We start from the raw sequence: 21,319 nt of genomic DNA, 5'->3' as shown, positions 1-21,319 counted from the left end.
AGTACCTGATGTTCTTTGTGCATTAGGTAGTGTCTCTAATAGGAAGTCCTCTATTTGAGGTTCTGTATGTAGATCTACCTTATGATATTTTGCTGCCCTATTAATGAGCTGTACAAACCCTGTGTTATCATCAGGTGGTGAAGGCTTTGAGGGATATAACTCGGGGTCGTTGTCATCATCTGACCCTGCGTTATAATTTTCCCATGGGTCATCCTCATCTGGGATAGTGTCATCATCCCCTTGAGGTTCTCCCTCCCCTGTATCACTGTCTACATCAGACTGAGGTGTAGATGATCTTGGTGTAGAAGGTGCAGGAATATTTGGCATAGTGTGAGGAATAGGAGAAGAGGGTTTGACTTTAGGTCGAGGAGAAGTAGGAGGAGTTGTATTTGTCCCCAGTGTTCTCTTTTTTGAAGGAAGAGATTTGTCTTCTATCTGTTCATTCTTCCTCTTCTTCGTCACTACTTTGCCAGTTTGTGGATCGATAAACAAAATCTTCTGTTTGGGATCTGTCTGTTGCTCCTGTGTCGGTACCGAAGCCTTCGGTTCCGAAAGGTGCCTTTGTTTTCGATCGTCAATGTTCGGTGTTTTCGGCACCGAGTGTTTGCTCGATTCCGATTTTTTCGGTGTCGAGTGAGTCTTCGACGTCGAATCATGTTTCTGTTTCGACATGGAATGTTTCGATGCCGAGCTTTCCTTTGCATGGAGCTTCGGCGTCGAAGTCGATGTCGACCTCTTCTCTGATCCGACATGGTGGGAGACCGAATGTTTCGGTTTCAGTTTCGGTTTCGTTGCCGAGCCCGAAGGCGGGGCGTCGGAAACTTTTTTTTTCCGGTTTGACCGGGCTCGAAGGTGGGGTCGTTACCACACGGGGGTCGGTTTTTTGGTAAGGGGACGTCGTCACTCACGGTTTGTTGCACGTCGAGTTCTTCGACATCCGACTCGTCCCCTTCCGACCCCGACTGATCCTCATGATCATCTTCTTCATCAAGTTGCTGGTCTCCGAACAGCTCCGGGATCGCCTCCGACTGCATTCTGGAAACCTCGTGTCTTCGAGCTCGACGATTTCTAATAGTCGACTTGGAGGAGAATGCTGCGCAGGCTTCGCAGTCCCTGGATTCGTGTTCAGGCGATAGACAGAGGTTGCACACCTCGTGTAGGTCCTTGTGTGGGAACTTAGCACCACACGTTGGACATTTCTTGAATGGAGTCCTTTCCATGGACTCCGGGCTTGACTACGTCGAGAAAGGCCTCTTGTTCGTCGACTAAAGTTTTTTCTTCGATGTTGGAGTCAAAACGCGCCGGAATGGAAATGAAATCGCGTTCGATAACAATACCGTCGAATTGGAAAGGGAATACGCGCCGATAAGTCACTTCTTTTCGAAGTCCAAGAGAAAAACAAAGTGCAATCATCTGAGCCCAACACCAGATGGCGATCTATTCATAATGTACCATCTGCAGCCCATATGCCTCGAACAAACAAATACAAACAAATATTCTAAACATGTTAAATGACCAATGGCAATAATAGTGATTAACGATTAAACAAAAATTAAACAAAAATTAATAAGCAAAACTGAATCATTATCTGCAGCACTAATGGAAGTTATGTATACGATATACTACCCCCACAATAGGGTGTTTCATAAATAGCAGGAAAATTCCAAACGATCGTTGAGTCCCATCGCTTTCGTGGATTGCATTCTGAAAATCCACGCGATCTCTCTCCTTAGCAATTGTTTGTTATTGTCAATACCCTCACGTTCCATGACAACCTCAAGAATCAGGAACTTGAGTTGTGAAATGTTATGTCTGGTTTCATTAAAATGTGCCGCCACGTTTGATTTGGTATTCTGCATCCTGATATTAGATTTATACACTTAGTGCTGTATCTTCTATTATTTATAGAGCTCCCGGATGAAGGGCGGACAGCCCGAAATGCATTGGAGTAATTTGAAATTATGAAATGATGATACATTTTTTTTTAAAAACGAATGTGAAAGAATTCAAACACAAAATGTTATCATGAGAATTAATGATGATATCGGATTAAACTTCTAAAGTCAACCTCTTGTGGAATCTTGCTTGTACAAGAACCAAAGGTGTGCCCACACCTACAGGGATGTCACCAAGGCTTCATGGTGACACTTAACTGAATTTCCCAATCAGTAACACCAAGCTGACTGATCACAATTACTATGTCTGTATTACTACACTTCGAGACATCAAGCCAAGTACTTCTGGTACTAATGTTATTGTTATCTGATGTTTGTATAGCGCCAAATCACCGTCAGGTCTCTAGGCGCTTCTGACAGATGCAGTAACAACAATTAAAATGAGTGAGCAAAAGGTACAGATGTAACAACCTTGCTCAAATGGAACAGAAAGCTTCCTTAAACAAAAGCGTTTTCAATGACTTCCTGAAGTGGAGAAGATTCGTTTCTTTGCGGAGGGGCTCTGGTAATTTGTTCCACATCTGTGGGACTTGGACAGAAAAGGATCTCCCTCCCTTAGTTGCCATTTTGAAACGCGGACGGGACAACATTTGGGAGTTGGAAGACCTCAACGCTCGATTGTTATTATAGACCTCAAGCCGTTCTTTTATATAGTCAGGTGCATGCCCGTAGATTGCCTTATGGGCGATGCATAAACTTTTAAATTCCCCCCTTTGCTTTATGGGGAGCCAGTGTAGCCTGTGCAGTAATGGGGAAGCATGGGTCTGTCTAGGTGAACTAAAAATGAATCGCGCTGCATCGTTCAAAATAACCTGCAGGCGGTTGATCAAATTTTTTGGCAAGCCTAGATAGGAGTGCGTTCCCATAATCAATCCTTGAGATTATTGTTGCCGAGACAATAGTTCGGAGCATATTTCGGGAGAGTAGGGGAACTAGCTTGCGCAGCTGCCTAATTAAATTGGTGCAGGTTCCGACAACAGAAGATACTTGGCTAGCCATTGTCAGCTCATGGTCGATCTTAATACTAAGGCTTTTTACGATAGGGCATGGTTTCGGGGTGGGGCCAAGCTCTTGGGGCCAGAACAAATCACCCCAAGGCGAGGCAGCAGTTAAAACCACCAGGACCTCCGTTTTTTCGGGATTTATTTTCAGCAAATTTGCCGTCATCCAGCTCACCGTAAACCTGAGTAAATTCTGGGCCTGGGTCTGAGCCGATGTCATGTTGTCAATACTCAGCAACAGCTGAGTATCATCGGCATAGTTAAAAATTCTGGAGCCCATGCTTGCCAGGGAGTCTATCAGTGGTTGTAAATAAAGGCTAAATAAGAGTGGTGACAGTGCAGAGCCCTGCGGGACTCCACACTCAAGAACACCCACCTCAGATATACAATCCGCTAATTGAAACCTCTAGGTCCTCCCTGACAGAAAGGATTTTAACCATTGGAGTGCTAGATCCTTTATCCCGAACGCGGCCAGTCTGTCCAGGAGCAGGGCATGGCTGACAGTATCAAACGCCGCTGAAAGATCTAAAAGTATCAGGGCACTTGGTTTTTTACTGTCAGCCATGCATCTGAGCTCATCCAGCACCGAGAGCATTACTAACTCGGTGCTGTGATGTGCACGAAAACCCGCTTGACGCTCATGGAGTAGGTGGTGTGACTCCAGGAACGAAGACAGGGATTTTAGCACATGTTGTTCCAAGATCTTGGACAGAAAAGGCAGCTGGGATATTGGCCTATAATTTTTCAGAATAGCCGGGTCCGCCCCAGGCTTTTTTATCAGGGGCTTGACGCGTGCCTCTTTAAAGCTAGCTGGTAAAAGGCCGGTGTCAAATGCTGGCATAATCACAAAGGTAAGCACATTTTTACCTACTATCAGAAGGATGAACTGTCTGTAGTAAACCATACTCCTTAATACTACAGAATCACAGGACACACATTCATAACAAATTTGGTATTTCTTAGTATTACTTTCAAGTTGCACTCTCATTGTTACAATATTATGGGCTGCCCTGTAAAAAAGTTAACTTATGTGCTCAGTGACATTAGGAAAAAAGTCTTGACAGGACTAAGTATAAGGAGTCCAACAATCATTGAACATTGATGAGCTTGCTGAGGGAAAAAACATTTTGATGTGCCTCCCGGGTAAAAAAAGCAAAAGTCAATGCAATATTCAGCAACATGCAGACTAAACTCTCAGCACACAGGCTCAGCTCTGCTCTAGCCATGTTGGTACGCTACTCCAAGGGTCATTTAGTGCTCTGTAAACATGAACCTTGTAGAAAATACATACATAGATGTCGAGCCGAAGTGGAGGCACAGCTGGAGCTTCGCAGAGTGAAAGCATTATCAGTGTCAAGCCAGTGCTAAGTTCCATTAGGTAGAATAGGTGGTTGTGTGAAAAGAGGTAAGCAGTCAGCGCCTGGCCATCCTTAGGGTGCGTGAAGAACTTGTCATTATTCTCGCCTTCCTACAAAAAATGTCCACACATTATTTAAGAAGAACAAGTAGAAATTCGGAGACGCAAAACACTACAGGCATCCTGCATACTTGCTACTAGTCAACCCCCATGATATTTTCTTTGTGGACATGTTTTCAGTCCTTTAAGTCAGCAATAAAGCAAAAGAATTAAACGAAATCTGTGCTATGTCTCACCATAAATCAATTGAAAAGGGATCAATTTAGAGTTCAGTGTTAATGGAAACTGAAGATTTATTAGTGAAATGATAAATTCTGAGGAAATGCACTGAAGAAATATTCTCCACCATACTATTCTTATGTTAGGAGAAATCCAACAGGCAGATTCTCCGCACAATTTAGCGCTTTCTACAGAAATGAAAGAATTTACCATGACCACCCAACTCGAAATCAGACTCAATAGATAAACCATCAAGGTGCAAACAAACATGTAAGAAGAGCATTGCAAAGATCTCAAAGATATTAACGTAAACCCATTTTTCTGTATCAAAACAGATTTCTTGACTTACGCTTGCAATCCTTAAGACATTTCTGTTACCTGCAATGTTGATATCTCAAGTTCACTTCTCCGTAAAGTACTAGAGTTTTAGATATCTCCCTGACATTGTTGCTATGAACATGTAGAATGTGGCTGATGCTATGCCCCACTCGTCCTCCTTTTCAGCACACACTCACCAAGTGTACGCTTACCTCACTTCTGCCTTCTCAGTGACCAAAACAGACTAACCTAAGCAAATGGCACATTTTGTTTAAAGATCGGAACTCAACAGATTTACCCTTACAGACCCTTCTTCAGTGATATTAAATTCTTTTCTCAAGTGTTTTAGTAGTTTGTATTGGTTCAATGTTAGCGTTCATAAGGGATGGTTGTAAAGAGAAAGGCAATACAAAGTGTAAAACCCATTTTGACAACTAGAATAATCATAATCTACACAATAGTACAAAAAAGAAAAAGCTGTAGGCTTGCATCTCTCTATGAGAAATGCAGGGCAGAATGAGAAAAAGAGAGAAAAGCTCTCAACAATAAGTGATGTTTCTATGGCCCTTGTGTGACTCCTTGTTTAAAGCACCCCTGCTGTTCAGAACGTTCCACAAATAGCAGGGGGATATAATACTCGGATCAATCAGCATTTTCTTCACGTTAGAGAGATTTTTTAGACTACAAAGGTAGACTGGCTTAAAGTGGAACATCAAGATAAACTTTGGTAGGTAGTGTTTGCTGCTAGGGCATACCAACTGCACTGATAACCGGTAGCAAAACAATAATGACAATGAGGTGTAAACTGGAGTGTGTGAAAACACCAAAGATATACATCTCATGGAGTACTCTAAAGGCAGTCATACTAACAGAAAAATAGCTGAAAAGTAAAACAAATTGAAAGGATTCATTACGTGTCTGAAGAGGAGACTCCATTGAAATCACAAGAAGTAAAGACAAACTTTAAAGATTAAACTTTATTACAAAATAATTGCCTCAAGCATTTCATATTTGCCAAGATCCAAAAAGCATTTTCACAAGTAAACCTGGACAGTGGCAATGTTCAAATCTGATCAAGACCGGTATGGGCATACTAGAGAACATTTTAATTCAAAAGAGAAGGAATTTGGTGATGTTCTTGGGTGCATTTCCATGCAAAATAAATAGCTTCTTCACTAACCGCAGAAATACAAGAATAGAAAAAGCTTTAATCTGAACAATATGGCCTCTTAGGGTATAATCTTGTTCAATTATAGGATGTTGGTGGGATTTTTAACAATATTAAGAGACAATTAATAGAGAACCAAATATAACAAGACCAAGCTGTGCAGATCAGAATACCTCAGGGGACCTTCAACTGTCTTAAAGGAATCCTGTTTAACGCTCCTGAGGAGGCTGTCCTCCGCCCTGCTCCTTTCCAATCCTGGGTATAATAGGGAGAGGAAACTTTACTTTCTTCTGGAGCCAAAGATTTGGTGCCCTGGGTACACATTTTAAAACTTCCATGCATCCATATTTAATAAAATAAATCCTCTTGATTTGTGAGGATGCTAACAAGGCTTCTTTACAGTGTATTTGACCTGCAAGCTGCTTAAAAGTTTAAATAAAAGGAGCAGGTTGCTGAAGTACGTTTTAAGGAAGTCTGATCCTCAAGGCCCTTGAAATTGGTGAGAGTATTCTGCAGTCTACATGAAGCAAGTTCCTATCAGAATGTCAGAGGCAAAAAGAGACAATTATTCTCCATGGCATGCTATAGTGCAAGTCAGCAAGGTGCGCGAAAAACAGTGAGCGGGAGATACACCGCAGCACGACATTTTTGGACTGGTGAACATGTGATCTGTTATGTTGACTATCAGTAAGCCACTACTCTTTAAAAAGTTCTCCCCTACCTCGCTGGGGATATTTTTCATCTGTTTCACCTTTTCAAAAAGATGTTTTTTTCACAATACTTTTTGACAACAACAATCCCTTTCTCATCTGTACAGGTGTTGAACATTAACCTACTGAAATATTAAAAGGTTCTTATCTGTACGACAATGCCCACAGTCTTCTTCGGCAGACGATTACATTTCAGTTGATCATGGATGTTCTCAAGTTGATTACCTTCGGATAAGCCATGTCTCTTTGTTAATTATTACATGTGCTTGGTATACAGAGATTGTAAATCATTATCATATAATTTACCTTGTTTCAATATTGGATTATAATAAAATATACTGGTAAAAATGTAATCAAATCATTACGATTAAACTCCTATTAAACTGTTTTAAATGATATTGCACTGATAGTAGTCTTCCATGATTAGGTTAACAGAGTTGTTGCTGAAATTTGGTCTTCTATCTTGATGCATATAGTCCCTTGCAGGATGTGGAAGCCATTGATTTAGTGGTGGTGGTTTTAATATGTCAAATGGGAAGAGGCTTGTTATGGCATGCACGTTCTTTTAAGACCTCCGTGTTAAAAAGCCACTCTGGTGTTGCTATATCGGTACAATAGTAGTTTATTTGAAATCTCAGCCATGGTTTACAGGACGACTAAGCTGGAACCTTTCCAGTAGTGTGAATAGCAGGGGCGTAACACAGGCCCCTGCAGCCCCCGCGGTGAGGGGGGGCCTCGACGCTCCAGGGGCCCCAGGCCCCCCTCACTCTCTGTAAGACGTCTTGAAGGTAAACTACAGTGCTCGCGCCGCACACCACGGAGTCCATGGCACGGACGGTGAGCCTCAATCTATTGTAACAACCAGTAATTATAGGGACGATGGGCACGGGCGTATTAACACAGGCCCCCGCAGGGGGCCCCTACGCTCCAGTCAGGGGCCCCCTCACTCTTAGCAGAGGAAGGAAGACACGCTGCCTACGCAGTAAAAGCAAGGCAGGCCTGTAAACAGTGCGCTCCTCACACCACGGACGGTGACGTACCTGGGCCTCTATTTTAAACATGAGTTATGGTGCAGTGCGTGCGCACGCCCTGCCAGCCTGCCTGAGCCTTTTTGAATTATTTAAATAGTTGGTGCACACTGTAAGGCTTACTTTTGAACTAAGGTCCGTGGGCGTGTTGTCTATAGGTCTGCGCGCCGCGGTCTTAAGGTAGGGGGCGGGCCTCGTGATTAATGCCAATGTGGTCATGCGCATTTTAAAAGAGCGCGAGACTTAGTACTGGCACTGCGGTGACTTAGGAGAAGCCTGAAGTGTGCGGCCGCCGTGGTACTTATAACAGTACTAGCCCCTGCCTGGCCTTGCCCAGTGTCAGTCGCCCTGTCTTCTGTGGCCCGCCCCGGCGCTCGCCTTCAAAGGAAAGCCAGCCAGGCCTAAGGTGAGCGACGAGCGTGTGAGACTTGAGAAGTATGTCGTGTGATTAAACACCTGTTTTAGAGAGAGGCGCAGATTGCAGAAGGGAGATGCCGGGAACGGACCGTTAAGGAAATATTCATTTTAGCACTGGCTGGGGCCGGGCTGGATGTCTGAGATGATGGGGGAGACCGGGCAGAGGGGGAGGGGGGGGGGGGGGGGGATATATAACTGACCGAAGCAGAAAGCGATGGGTGTCCGGATCAGTTATGTGTTCACTGGGGAGGGGGTGCTGTTCTGATGGGCCTGAAGAATGCTGTGTAAACGTTGCCCACAACACTCTAGGAAGTATTTTAAAATCGATTCATTTCACTATTTCCACATAGGGCGAGCGATGCATAGTCTTCCTTGTAGTCTTTCCTTGTCCTAGGCATCTGGGACTTGAGCACCACCTGCCTGCTTCTAGCTCACCTTCCACGCATGTGCCTCTTGATAGCTGAGCACTTTGTAACTGAGGGCATGTGCCATCCTGGTTCTACCTGTTTCCTTTGCCAGCTGGGCATTATTTTTCTCTACCTGTTGGCAACGCGTGCTAGAACAGAATGGTAGGTGTGGCACCTTCAGCCAGTCCTCGTTTTTTCATAAATGAGGCCCTTGTTGTGAGGCCTCATTCCTTTGCTTATGTGGTGCTGCCTGTTGTTGCCTGTGAGTTCATCCAGTATTAATTTAGTGTGCTCCTTGGGGTGATTTACCTTAATTTCTGCTTAACTCGGTTCTGAACTGTAAAAGTGTTATACAAGTGCTGTGTTCTGTCCTAGGAGACCAGCCGAGAGGCGCGAATGTGAGCGAGACAAATTACCAGTGGCTAATCTCCATTCAAACAGTCAACCAATCTATCACATGTGTGTTTTTCTCAGTCAGACACCCAGGGGTCCCATCGCTTGCAGTGCCACAGAGCTCGAGCTGCACCTCGCTGATGTGGCCACACAATTCCTTCTGAGGTGTGGGGCTCCATGTGTTCCTTCCTGCTTGTGTGGCTTAACAGTTCAGGGTGCACTGCAGCCTTCCTATTAGAGTAGGACAGGGCTGATTTTCATAGGGCTGGTCCCTGTCTGCAGTGGCACAGTGGGGAAAACCATCATGCACTGGAGTGTGGTCTAAAGTATTTAACGGTGACTGAGATTAATTCAAGCATGCCACTCCTCTCATTTTAACTTTTCTCAGTGGGATGCCCTGCCTTTGACATGTATGCCCAGTCAAGGTTGGGCATGCACCTAGCTCACTATCCCACAGGACCCAATCGGTACCTCACTAACAATTCCAAAACAGGCCAAAGCTGATCTGAGTTTGCTTGTGATCCATTGGAGCACAGATGTGGTCTGGTCTGCCAGTTTAAGTTGGACTGTTCCTGTTGGATTGAGGCTGATTTGCATATGATTGGACTCAGTATTTAGTGGCACAGTGAGATTAAAATCATAAACTGAAATATCACTCAGAGTAATTAGCAGTGACTAAGATTAAGTCACACGTATCACTTTTCTCTTTTTTTGTGTGTACCAACTTTAGAAATTTTAGGATTTTTATCTCAGGACTTGTAAGACCATAGCGCAATGCAACCACACAGCCATAGCAATGGCAAGTGACAGTTACACAAATTATATGCACCACACCATACCTTAATTTTCACCATGCCATACCATGTTGTCAAGCAAGTTGCATCGCGGCCTAATGCCCAGTTCTTGTCTAGGTCTGCATCTACCCTTCTCAATGGCAGTTTGCTAATCTACTCTGATTGGGCCACGTTAGTACTTGTTGTTTAGTCGCATTTCCTGTGCAGCCTGCTTTTGCTTGTTGATAATTATTCCCGTGTTTCATCTCCAAGATCTCTAGCGATTGAGCTGTCATTTCTCTGATCTCCACCAGTATCTCCATAAAAATGGAGGAGGAAGCAAATGTATGACGTGTATTTTTGATGGCAAGAACACTATAGCTCAACAGTAACAGCATAACAACTGTTTGAGACACAAATAAGTGCCTCCTCTTTAATACAACCCATAAGGCACACATGAAACATGCTCCATGGTCCTATTTAATACACCTCTCTCCAGTGCTTAGGTAAATACTATCATAATATTGAATCCACTGCTCAAATGTTTTCAATAGGGGAAGCCAGTCAGAATCCTCTAATTAGTAAACCGTTGTACATTACATTTTGCCGCATGAGCCCAAATGTAGTTTAACTTAGCAGCATAAAATGTTGCAAACCCATTGAACAAAACCCCAAGCGCAAATGAGTTATAGCTAATATTGCTTCTATTGATGCAGCATTCTTCAAAGCTTCCCCTCATGTTACCTTTTTATGTGCAGCGAGAGACAGTGGGGAGAGAGACAGTGGGGAGAGAGACAGTGGGGAGAGAGACAGTGGGGAGAGAGACAGTGGGGAGAGAGACAGCGGGGAGAGAGACAGCGGGGAGAGAGACAGCGGGGAGAGAGACAGCGGGGAGAGACACAGTGGAGTGAGACACAGTGGAGAGACACAGTGGAGAGAGACAGTGGAGAGAGAGTGGCGAGAGTGGAGACATTAGAGAGTGAGTAGAGAGAGAGTGGAGAGAGAGAAGAGAGAGAGAGTAGAGAGAGGAGAGAGTAGGGGGAGAGAGTGGAGAGAGAGTAGGGAGAGAGAGTGGAGAGACAGTGGATGGAGAGAGTGGAGAGAGAGTAGAGAGAGAGAGAGTAGAGAGAGAGAGAGAGAGAGGAGAGTGGAGAGAGAGAGAGAAAGTGGAGAGAGAGACAAAGTGGAGAGAGAGACAGTGGAGAGAGAGACAGTTAAGATAGATTGGACAGAGTTGAGAGAGAGAATGGAGAGAGAGAGATAGAGTGGAGAGAGAGTAGAGACTGACTGACTCAGAGACTGAAGACTGACTGACCGAGAGACTGACTGGCTGAGAAACTGACCGAGAGAGAGAGACTGGCTGACAGACTGACAGAAAGAGAGAGATAGAGAGACTGACTGACTGAGAGAGACTGAATGACAGGGAGAGAGAGACTGGCTCCCAGAGAGAGAGGGAGAGAGAGAGAGAGGAGAGAGAGAGGAGAGAGAGAGAGAGAGAGAGAGGAGAGAGAGGAGAGAGAGAGAGGAGAGAGAGAGAGGAGAGAGAGAGAGGAGAGAGAGAGAGTGGAGGGAGACAGTGGAGGGAGACAGTGGAGGGAGACAGTGGAGAGAGAGAGTAGAGAGAGAGAGTAGAGAGAGAGAGAGAGAGAGAGTAGAGAGAGAGAGAGACAGTGGAGAGAGACAGTGGAGATAGATTGGACAGAGTTGAGAGAGAGAATAGAGAGATAGAGTGGAGAGAGGTTAGAGACTGGCTGACTCAGAGACTGAATACTGACTGACCGAGAGACTGACTGGCTGAGAAACTAAATGAGAGAGAGAGAGCGAGTCTGACTGACTGAGAGAGGACTGACAGAAAGAGAGAGATAGAGACTGACTCACTGACTGAATGACAGAGAGAGAGAGACTGAATGACAGAGAGAGAGACTGACTGACAGAGAGAGAGACTGACTCACTGAGAGAGAGAGAGAGAGAGAGAGAGAGAGAGAGAGAGAGAGAGAGAGAGAGAGAGAGAGAGAGAGACTGTGATGGAATTGGGGTCACAGTGTGTATGAAGCTATGCAATGCCTCTCTAGATTGTTATTGTCTACTAATAAAAATGTATTATGTATGTATGTATGTATGTATGTATGTATGTATAGGCATTTATATAGCGCACTACTTACCCGGAGGGTCCCAAGGCGCTTCGACCGCTGCGAAACCCTTCCTGGCTTCCCTGAGAGATGGTCCCTTAATGGGTATCTCCAGGGTGAGACCAGGCATCCTCGGCGGTCTGGTGGGGCCGTTAGTGAAGATGAGGCAAGCTAATGCCCAGAGTTGCCGAGTGTGATCGCTGATCAGAGTGGGCACCGAGGCGAGAGAATTATCGAGTCCGCTGACCCTGGTCCAGAAACCTGACGCGCCGGGAATCGAACCCTGGTCCCGGGCCGTCCTCTGCTCTCAGGTCTGCCGCCTCTAACCAGTGAGCCACACTACTTTAACATTTGCTCTTTGTAGTTGCATCTGCTTTTGAAATACTGCATTGTCGCATTGTCTAATGTTTTAAAAAAGAAACGATAAGGAGCAGTGGATGCACTTTTGTCAAAACTGAACGATGAGTGGGCCCGACGTTGTATATCATGACAGGAGTCTGCATCAGGAAACCCACCTAAAATTGGGCAAACTTCCCCGGCGTACTGATGGCAGGGACCCTGTAATGAATGGACCACCACCTATGATAGCCTGCGGGCAGACTAAGCCCAACCTTTACCTCCACCATCCAGTATTACGTATAACAGCTGGATTGGTGACAGTGGCGTAAGAATAGCCCCGCATCTCCTGCAGTAAGGCGGGTCGCTGGCCTGGAGAGCTCTAGACTGGCACGGAAGATGGGAGGGAGCCCCCCTCCATGTAGTTTGCAGGGGGCCCCCCTCAAGTTTTGTTATGCCACTGGTGAATAGGCCCATGCAGCACCATATCCTCACAACTGGCTGTCTTTTGAATGCTACAGAACAGTTTTTCTAGATTGATCACTTGGCTTCTTTTAAGGTTTTGGGATATTATTAATGATCTGTGCTATGGATTACATGATTCGTTCATTTTCAAGCAAGCAGATAAAGCCTGAATATGCTGTTGATGGTGAGAATGGATGGTATAGGATTATTTGACTTGGTATACCTAGGTCCTTAAGAGTAGGACTATGTCACAACACTGACATTGTTTTAATTCCCACATGTATGCTTGCCTGCTCTATTTCTTATAACTGTTTTATACTAGTGTTTGCTGACAATCTCCCCTCGCTCCGAACTGATTCTTTCAGACGTTCTGAGGAAATTTTCCATGCAGTATTACAGATGTTGTATCAGAAACCTTGAGAAGGAAGCAGAGGTCTGTTCAGCTTGGTTTCTCCTCATACCCATTTCTGATTCCCTTTATTGACTTTACTTCCTTAGGTTCTTTTTTGGGGGTTATCATAGTAGACTTTCTGGATTTCATTAGGCCTTTAACTTTCCAATAATTATCTTTGTAAGCCCGTGGGGAGATCCTTGGAAACAGCAGAGTAACATCAATAGTGGCCTGCCTAGCATACTTTCAAACTTGGGGCATGATGTATTGAAGGGTTTTACCCATTTTGTGTCTGAAATGCGTTCACGCACAAGAGCCTTAATTCCAAGAACACTTGAGTCACTGTGCATTCAAGGACATCAACGCCTTTAGTGTGAGCAATTAGCCAATGGGCCATGTGTCACTGTTTACTGCATACCCTCCTAGGAAGTGTCACTAGAGAGCTTGGTAAAACTGCCAGGTTTCTCCGACCAGACTGTTGATGGATTTCTCATTCAATTCCTCCTGTGCTATTGGTCTCTTCCACAGTTATTGTTCTGCTTTAGTTTTCAAAATAGGACTTCTAATTGTAAGTTCAGATCTGTATGACCCCTATGGCAAGAGGAATAGCAAAACATACAGTTACATTTACAGGGTAGTACAATTGCCAATTGGTATGACATGATCACACTTATAATGTTACGATTGTGACAAGGAAGGACAAATCCTTATTATGAAGGGTCCATCAAGGGAATCAGAATATTCATAACATATAGGATCACCATACATGGAGCTATTTAATGCTCTGTGTTACCACTTGGAATAACTATCCCTTCTAACTACATATTTAACCTCATGTCCCACAATTGCCTTCACTCACTATATAATTGATCCCTATAGTTAGGTAAAAATAACTAGTTTGTTGTCTTTTATACTTTCCATAACAGTATTGTCCTAAAGCACTATGCCAGTCTGGTCCCTCTTTGGTCCCTACACTTCTTGTTATTGTCTTTAGGGGATAGTTTACATGTTTTACTCTTTGCCCTTTTCAATGAGTTAGGCCGATTCTTATTACTTTAATTAAATTGCCAGATGGTTTTATAATTTAAATTGTATATACCCATATTATACTTAGCTTGCACTGTACTTGCGTTTCTGGTGTATTTTCAGCCTCCTTTTCTTATTGGCACTTGCAGGCAGGGATTCACAATTGACTAGATGAGTGTCTGAAACAGGTAGACTTCCTGTATCTTTTCAAGGTCTTTTTCATCCTTATCTTGGGAAAGACAGACACCTGCTACAACTCCCACTGTCTGGAGTTTTAGGTTCTGTCAGAAGTGTCGTTTCCATTGCTGCTTTTCAGCTGAAGATGTAAAAACATGAGTAAATTGCAGGAGTCAGCGTTGCATTGCTAATTATCTGGAGAGGCCAAGTACTGATTCACTGTGTGCTTAATGTTTTAGATTTGCTATTCAATAATTATGTTTAGACTTCAAGTAGGTGTGGAGACCTTGCTTTTCTTCCACACATGTAATAATAATAACTTATTTATTCTTCAATTATTTGCCTCTACGAGATCACAATTCAAACAACACTCAATACAGCTCCTGTGAGCCTTGTCATCCCTAACTCCCCAACTTTCTTGGCTAAAAACACTTCTCCACATTACTGCTTGATACTCAGGCGGTTACTCAATCCTTTTACGTATTATCGGTCCTTAACATTTCTTCGTTATTTTCCTAAATTGGTAACACACACTAGAATCCACTAACCTAACTAAGGACAGTCAGATGGTAGTATATGTTTTTATCAACCTCCTTCTACCGCTCACTACGGAATTCGAGAAAAGACTCCGATCAAATCAGATATCCCTTGTATGGGCAGGCAGACAGCAGTGAATCGCATGGGAGATACTCACTCTTCCGTTAGATCAAGGGGTAATAGGTGCCCCTGACATGGACGTTTACTTCAACTGCACACAGGCCCAGTTCGGGTTCCATTGGATTAGTACCACCCAATTTATGGTGCTGGTGCAAACCGTCCCAGAGAATAACCAGGCGAAGCCGGATCCACTGCATATGGTACTGTTTTGGCAGCAACACCGCCCTAGGACGGAATCAATACAGTAGAATTCACTGTTTGGGCATGGCAGGAGCTACGACACAGGGCACGACTAGACACTTTGTTTGCACCCTCTATGCCACTCACTCGACACCCAGCATTTCCTTTCACGGCTTAAGCAGGAACCTTTACATGACTGCGGAAGCTACAGCTTCACACACTAGGTAGTGCATTCCCTGGCGTCGTGTTTATTAGCTTGGACAAGGCACTGGGGAATGGCCATACCGGACTGATGGACAGATTGCCCTATTACCAGCTCAGAACTGCGTTGCGCAAGGCTTTTGACTTATTCCTGATAGCACCACTGACATTTAAAGTCCTTGAGGGCTTTCTAACCAACCCATCACCTCGCAAAGTAATTATTCGTCTAGACTCTGGTGTGCAGCACGAGTCTCTGATAAGCGCCCGCCGGCACTGCATAAAAGGGAGGAATGCCTAGGAGCCCCCTCTGACGAAGTTGTGTGGGAATATTGCTGCACACAGGCTAAGGAGCGGTCACCCAATTATAGGCTGCAATGGAGTCACTTCAAATCCATTCACAGACTGTAAAGGACCCTTGTTTGGAAGCACAAATCAGGTTTGAGTGATGACACGCGCGTTGTAGGGCGTCAGAAGCCTCCTTCCTGCATCGGACGTGGGAGTGCCCCGGATCATGCTGTACAGGGGGATCATATTTGACACACTGAAGGAAGTAACTGCGAGCAGAAGTAAACGTACCTCCCCGTTTGCCCTGCTTGGTTATGTGCGCGATGTGCCCTCGGAAAATCGGAAGCCAACAGCTATGCTTCTACTACTTGCTAAAAGGAGAGTGGTAATTTGCTGGGGCCGCAAGCGGAAACCCCAGGTGGCTGACTGGCTAAGAGACGCAGCATTTTGCCATAACCAGCTATCAGAGTTCTGGGAACTAATGCCCACGCAGGAGTGCCCCAGGTATATTTGGGAACTGCTGCAAAGTTACCTTGCTGCTCGGCCAGGCGGGGGCACCCGTGGATACAGACTGAGCAGGCACGGACCAAATGCTTCTATAAGATGAGGGTGCATTACTGATCGCTCCACATTAGACAGCCAGAGCGACCCCTCCCTCTACCTCTCCCCCTCTGTTCTTCCTACGCTCTTTAAAAGGTATGTTTTCTTTATAGGATAGCTCTGTGGGCTCTCGAAATGCAGAATGAGCTATGCCTGGCATGGCTACCTGAGCCGCCTTGTATGGTTGAATGGACACTAGGTTGTCATCTGATATGCTGGACTGGCAATACATACAGCATATATTCACAATGTATGAAAACACTGCATTTGTTATACTGCTCCTTTTTGTTCTATCCATCCCCCCAGATGTGCAGGGGAAGATAGATGCATATTGTTTCTGCTGTTGATCTATTAATAAAAATGTAATTTAAGAAAAAACACACGGACAGTAAGAAAGTTACTAATAGGGCATCAATGAAATGGTGAAGTGGAAAGTTATGACATGAATAGGATAGGACCGATGTAAAGGTTATGGAAATATTAAGGAGTTGGTGACGAAACAAGGGCTAATGCGGAATGGGACACCCAGGGACTTGTTAAAACTGTGCTAATAAGCCAAAAATGAGTGATAACGATGAGCTAATGGCTGATGTGACCCGATGAGAATAAATTAGTTGGGCATTAAAGAAATAATACTGAGAAAATTAGCCAATGAGCTGTTGATGAAACTGTGGACCATGGTGCATTAGCAAGTAGAAGATGGATCATTAGTGCTTCTCTGGCCTGTCCTACGTGTTTTCTCCCAGTGAAATCCACAGTCTCAAAGTACATTGGCTGTGTGGACATCAAGAGGACTGATGTGGGTCTTAAAAAGATAATAGACAATAGCAAGTTCTACTTAGGAAATCTAAAGAACTGTGCTTTTTGGAAGTGCTATGCCAATCTTCGAACCCCAAAAACACTGCTGGTTCTCTGAATTAATTGCATTTTATCTACATTACCAATTAGAGTATACATGGCCACTTCAGTGCCCATAATTATTCTGGTCATGAAAATCCCTGAGCAAAGTCAAATGTCTTAATACTTTGATTTCAAATAGCAGTGCATCCGCAGACCTCGGCGTAAAAGGAGCCAAACATCATCCCATTTGTTAGAAGGTGAAAGGCAATCATCATCTATTACCTTCAGGGACGTTGGTGGTGGACTCACCTGTAGAAAAATGGCAGACTCTTGATAATTCATCTCCCAATTCTGGGCAGAGGAGCCATGGTGAGAATAGCGATCCCCAGCCTTGGTCGAGGTCCCCAGGGAACCTGTAGTGCCCCCATCTGCAGTAGCCAGAAAGGAAAAGAAGAGAAAGAAATGTGTTTAATCTGAAAAAGGTCAAACAACGCATTACAATTGTGGCAAGAGAGAATATTAATTCAGACTTCTAATCAATATGTCATGAGAATGCACTGTAACTGCATATGTAAAGGTTTGTATATGGTTACGTGCCTGCCATATGACCACTTTGGACAAAAGCCCTCTGCAAAGTCCATGAAAGCTGTCCCTCTCTCGTCTGTATGCTTTTCTGGCCTGCCCTACGGGTTTTTTCCAGTGAAGTCGACAACCTGAAAGTACACTGGCAGTGCTTTGTTTTCTGCTGACTGGGAGGGTGACCCAGAGTGAGGATGGTTGCCACTCTGGCCTTACAGTACTATGAAGAGGCTGGTGAAGATGGCTGAGGGATTCTAGTCTATGTTATGTTATATTACTGAATATTTCTAAAGCGCACGTTCACCAGAAGGTCTCTTGGCGCTAGGTACCTGATGCGTCATTAATCCATCATTACTAGTAAGCCTGTTTAAAGAGCCAAGTCTTCAAAGGTTGTCTAAATCTGATACTACAGGGTGTTCTTACCAGAGTTCCCATGGGGAGACTGCCTGCTGGCTCTCCTACAAATAGGGCCCATTGTATATATGTATGTGCAGAACATATATGGGAAATGTATGTGTGTTTCATTAGTTAAGGGTGAATAGTGGTTTCTGCGTGGGACATCATATACCTGCTGCATAAGACGCTGGGTGTCCTTGCACATTTGTCTGTACTATATGAATGTGACAAAGTTCATGCTCCTTCCCTGGGACCCCTGAAACTGATGTGACCTTGGGGTGAGGGAGACCTCTTGTTTAGTGTAGGATACCCCCATTTTGGTGAATCCCACTCCTTTTACATTTCTTTTTAGGTCTCGCCTGCCAATGCGCTTGCACATTGCTGGCGAGAGATCTAGTAAGGGGAAAAGAAAAGTCTACCAAAGACCTCTGGAATGCGGATTATGGCCAGTGCATTTGAGGCATTCAAGCGCAAAGCTGGCATCTGGACTGCTTTCGCCAGCATGCGCTCGGCCTCACTTCCTGCTCCCCCTCTTACTTTCGTTATCGCTCACACCCCATATGTTCGTTCCCTACCACCCTTTCATTGATCTCCCGCTCCCTCCCCCCCACCCCATCAGACTTCAAAGGAATGCACTCGCGAAGTTGCTGGCCTCGCAAGGCTGCCGCTCCCCCGCGTGCACATCTCACTCCACCATTTGTCTGTGCCTCGGCATCAGACTTCAAAGGCTGCCACAGCAATGCTGAGAGCTTGTTTCTGGACGAAAGCCTACCATGCTTGTTCTGAATCTTTAACTCTCACCTTCCTTTTACCACTCTCTCATTCATCGTCTCTCTTATATCCTAGCAAGTATTTAGTTCTTCCTGTCTTACCTCTCTCTTTCACTTTAGCTTTCTATTTCATGTGTGTCTTTCACTCTCCCTGATTTTTTCTCTAAATTTCTCTCTATTTTTTTTCATTCTCGATTACACACCCTCTTTCTCTCTGTCTCACACACACTTTCTCATACACACACGCATACTTTCTTTCTCTCTCTCTCACCCTTGTGTTAAAGTGACAGTGCTCATTTGTACATTGAAACAGTGCTACTTGGTAGTTTCTTCAATTTTTAGTAATTTCTCTGTTTCTTTTACAGTGAGTCTTTACAGATGTTTTTCATATTTGTTGTACTCTTGGCATGGACACTTGTGCAAATAACGTTTGTGCAAATATCGCAATACAGTACATATTTTCATGTGCAAATTACTGCATCTAGCTGCCTTTTACAAAGTGCAAATTGTGCCTCTTTAGTAAAAACAATTATATGTACAAATTTATGTGAATGTGCAAATTTTAGCATTAGAGTCACGGTATGAATACCTTATGCAACATTTATGTTGTTCTGTGCCAATTCATGTCAACTTCATCATGGTTTAAATACCATATGTACAACCAATCTTTTATATCTCTCAGATCTAATATAACACTGTATTCTACAACTATTTCTTATGCATTAAAAAAAATCCATATAGATTAAAATATAAAACTTCATATTTAAAATCATCAATATGCATATTTTTTTCCCTTTTTATTTTGGTTTCTACATGGTCTATTACTTTCTCTTCCACTGTCACTCTTATCTTAATACCTTTATTAGCTACCTGTTTTTACCAACTAGAAGCCTCTGTTGGTAATATATTGTCCTCTCTAAAATTTAAGTGAGAAAAAAATAGTGCTTAAAAAAAGGTGAAGTTGATTTAAAAAACATTTGTGCAAGGATCACTGGTAATAGGCTAGGAATAAACTTTCTTTAGTCCTTTATTTAAAACCATTTGTTAACGAAAGTTTTCTAATTTTTATTTATTCCTGCCTGTTTCCATTACGTGAGGTTTAGTATTTATGTTGACTCTGTTTCTCGGGTGTTAGATCTTTTACCTCCGTTCTCTGATTGATATTTTTAGGGAATATACTTTTTGATCCCCACATCTTAACTCAATACTTCTGTAGATCTAGTGACAGGTATACAGGTCCTCGGTGGTGTTCAGACCATGTGGATGTTTTGAATCTAGATCCAAGATATATTTGGTCTCTAGTCTTCGTAATTTCTCATCCCTGTCTCCTCCTCTCTTACTTGGGGGTATAGTATCGAGTAAAAAATACTTTAATAGTTTTTCATCTCCTTGATGTTTTTCATTAAAATGTCGAGCAACTGGGTACGTAGGATCTTTGTTTTTTATAGCCCGAATATGTTGTAATATTCTTTTATGCCCCTGCAGCTTTGTGCTTCCCACATATTTTAGCTTGCAGTGGCATTCTAGAACATAAATCACATATTCTGTATATATATATAGGGCAATAAGTAACCTTTGAACTGTCTCGGCACTGTCCATTAGACCAACACCCAACACCGTCAAATAGATTTGAGAGGTCTTGGTCTGCAGAAGATTGAAGTCAAATGTGGACTTTGCACAGAGAATTAAAAATTTCCTAGTAACCAGGACGGAAAGTTTCAATTCTATTAAGGACGCGGAGGCGAGGATTATGCTGTAACTTCCTTTATTCCCACAGCCAGTAGTATTCAACTTTAACAAATAACCAAAAACACTAGTAGTCCCAAGGTGCTCTAGGCAGGCCATAGTGTCCACCAATCAGCATGCCCCGTCATCCCCGAAGGCGTGTGCTTCTTGGGACATCTCCTCCTCATTCGAGACTGTGGCCAAATCCAATGTCCAACTCGTCACTCGTTTTTGACTCTATCAGACCCTGGAAGAAAGAACCAGAGACCATGACTCTGTTCTCCAAAACCAACATTGTTAACAATCCATAAACAGCAAAAGCCGGATGACACAAGGCATGCATCATAAATAACAACAGTAAAAGATACTTATACCATACGCGGCCTCGCTCATCTAGAAGAAGGCGCCATGATGAAAAACCCCTCCCGGGAGGGACCAGGAGTTCGCTAGAGCCCTGGGTGGGAATAATCCTCGCCTCCGTGTCCTTAATAGGATTGAAACTTTCTGTCATGGTTACTAGGAAATTTTTCATTCTATGTCAGGAATGGAGGCAAGGATTATGCTTGTTCCAAGCTTATCCTCCACCAGCGAGGCCATGTCCACAACTGGTTTAAAATAGAATCTCTTAAACATCGAATCCAATGACCAGTCGGCTGCGTTCAAGATATCCTCCAACCTGGCACCCAGGGAGAGGGCCTTTGACGCCAAGGCACCTCGCACAGAATGGGCTCCAAATTGCGAGACATTTATGCCCGC

The 21,319-nt window shown here is 43.9% G+C and overlaps 1 protein-coding gene across 1 annotated transcript in view; it reads right to left on the bottom strand.

Moving 5' to 3' along the window:
• TPCN1 (two pore segment channel 1) overlaps positions 1-21,319 on the bottom strand; it is a 365,587-nt gene that overhangs the window by 223,063 nt on the left and 121,205 nt on the right. Inside the window, exons 3-4 of the mRNA XM_086943251.1 lie at positions 17,403-17,521; positions 4,248-4,424 (exon numbers count right to left, since the gene is read on the bottom strand). Coding sequence (XP_086799377.1) covers positions 4,248-4,424; positions 17,403-17,521 — 296 coding nt within the window. The remainder of the gene's footprint in view (positions 1-4,247; positions 4,425-17,402; positions 17,522-21,319) is intronic.

Source organism: Lissotriton vulgaris, chromosome 11 (genome assembly GCF_964263255.1).
Source record: "Lissotriton vulgaris chromosome 11, aLisVul1.2, whole genome shotgun sequence".
Classification (NCBI taxonomy): Eukaryota; Metazoa; Chordata; class Amphibia; order Caudata; family Salamandridae; genus Lissotriton; species Lissotriton vulgaris.
Note: the sequence above shows the minus strand (reverse complement) of the source record. Positions and strands in the feature narration are given on the sequence as shown.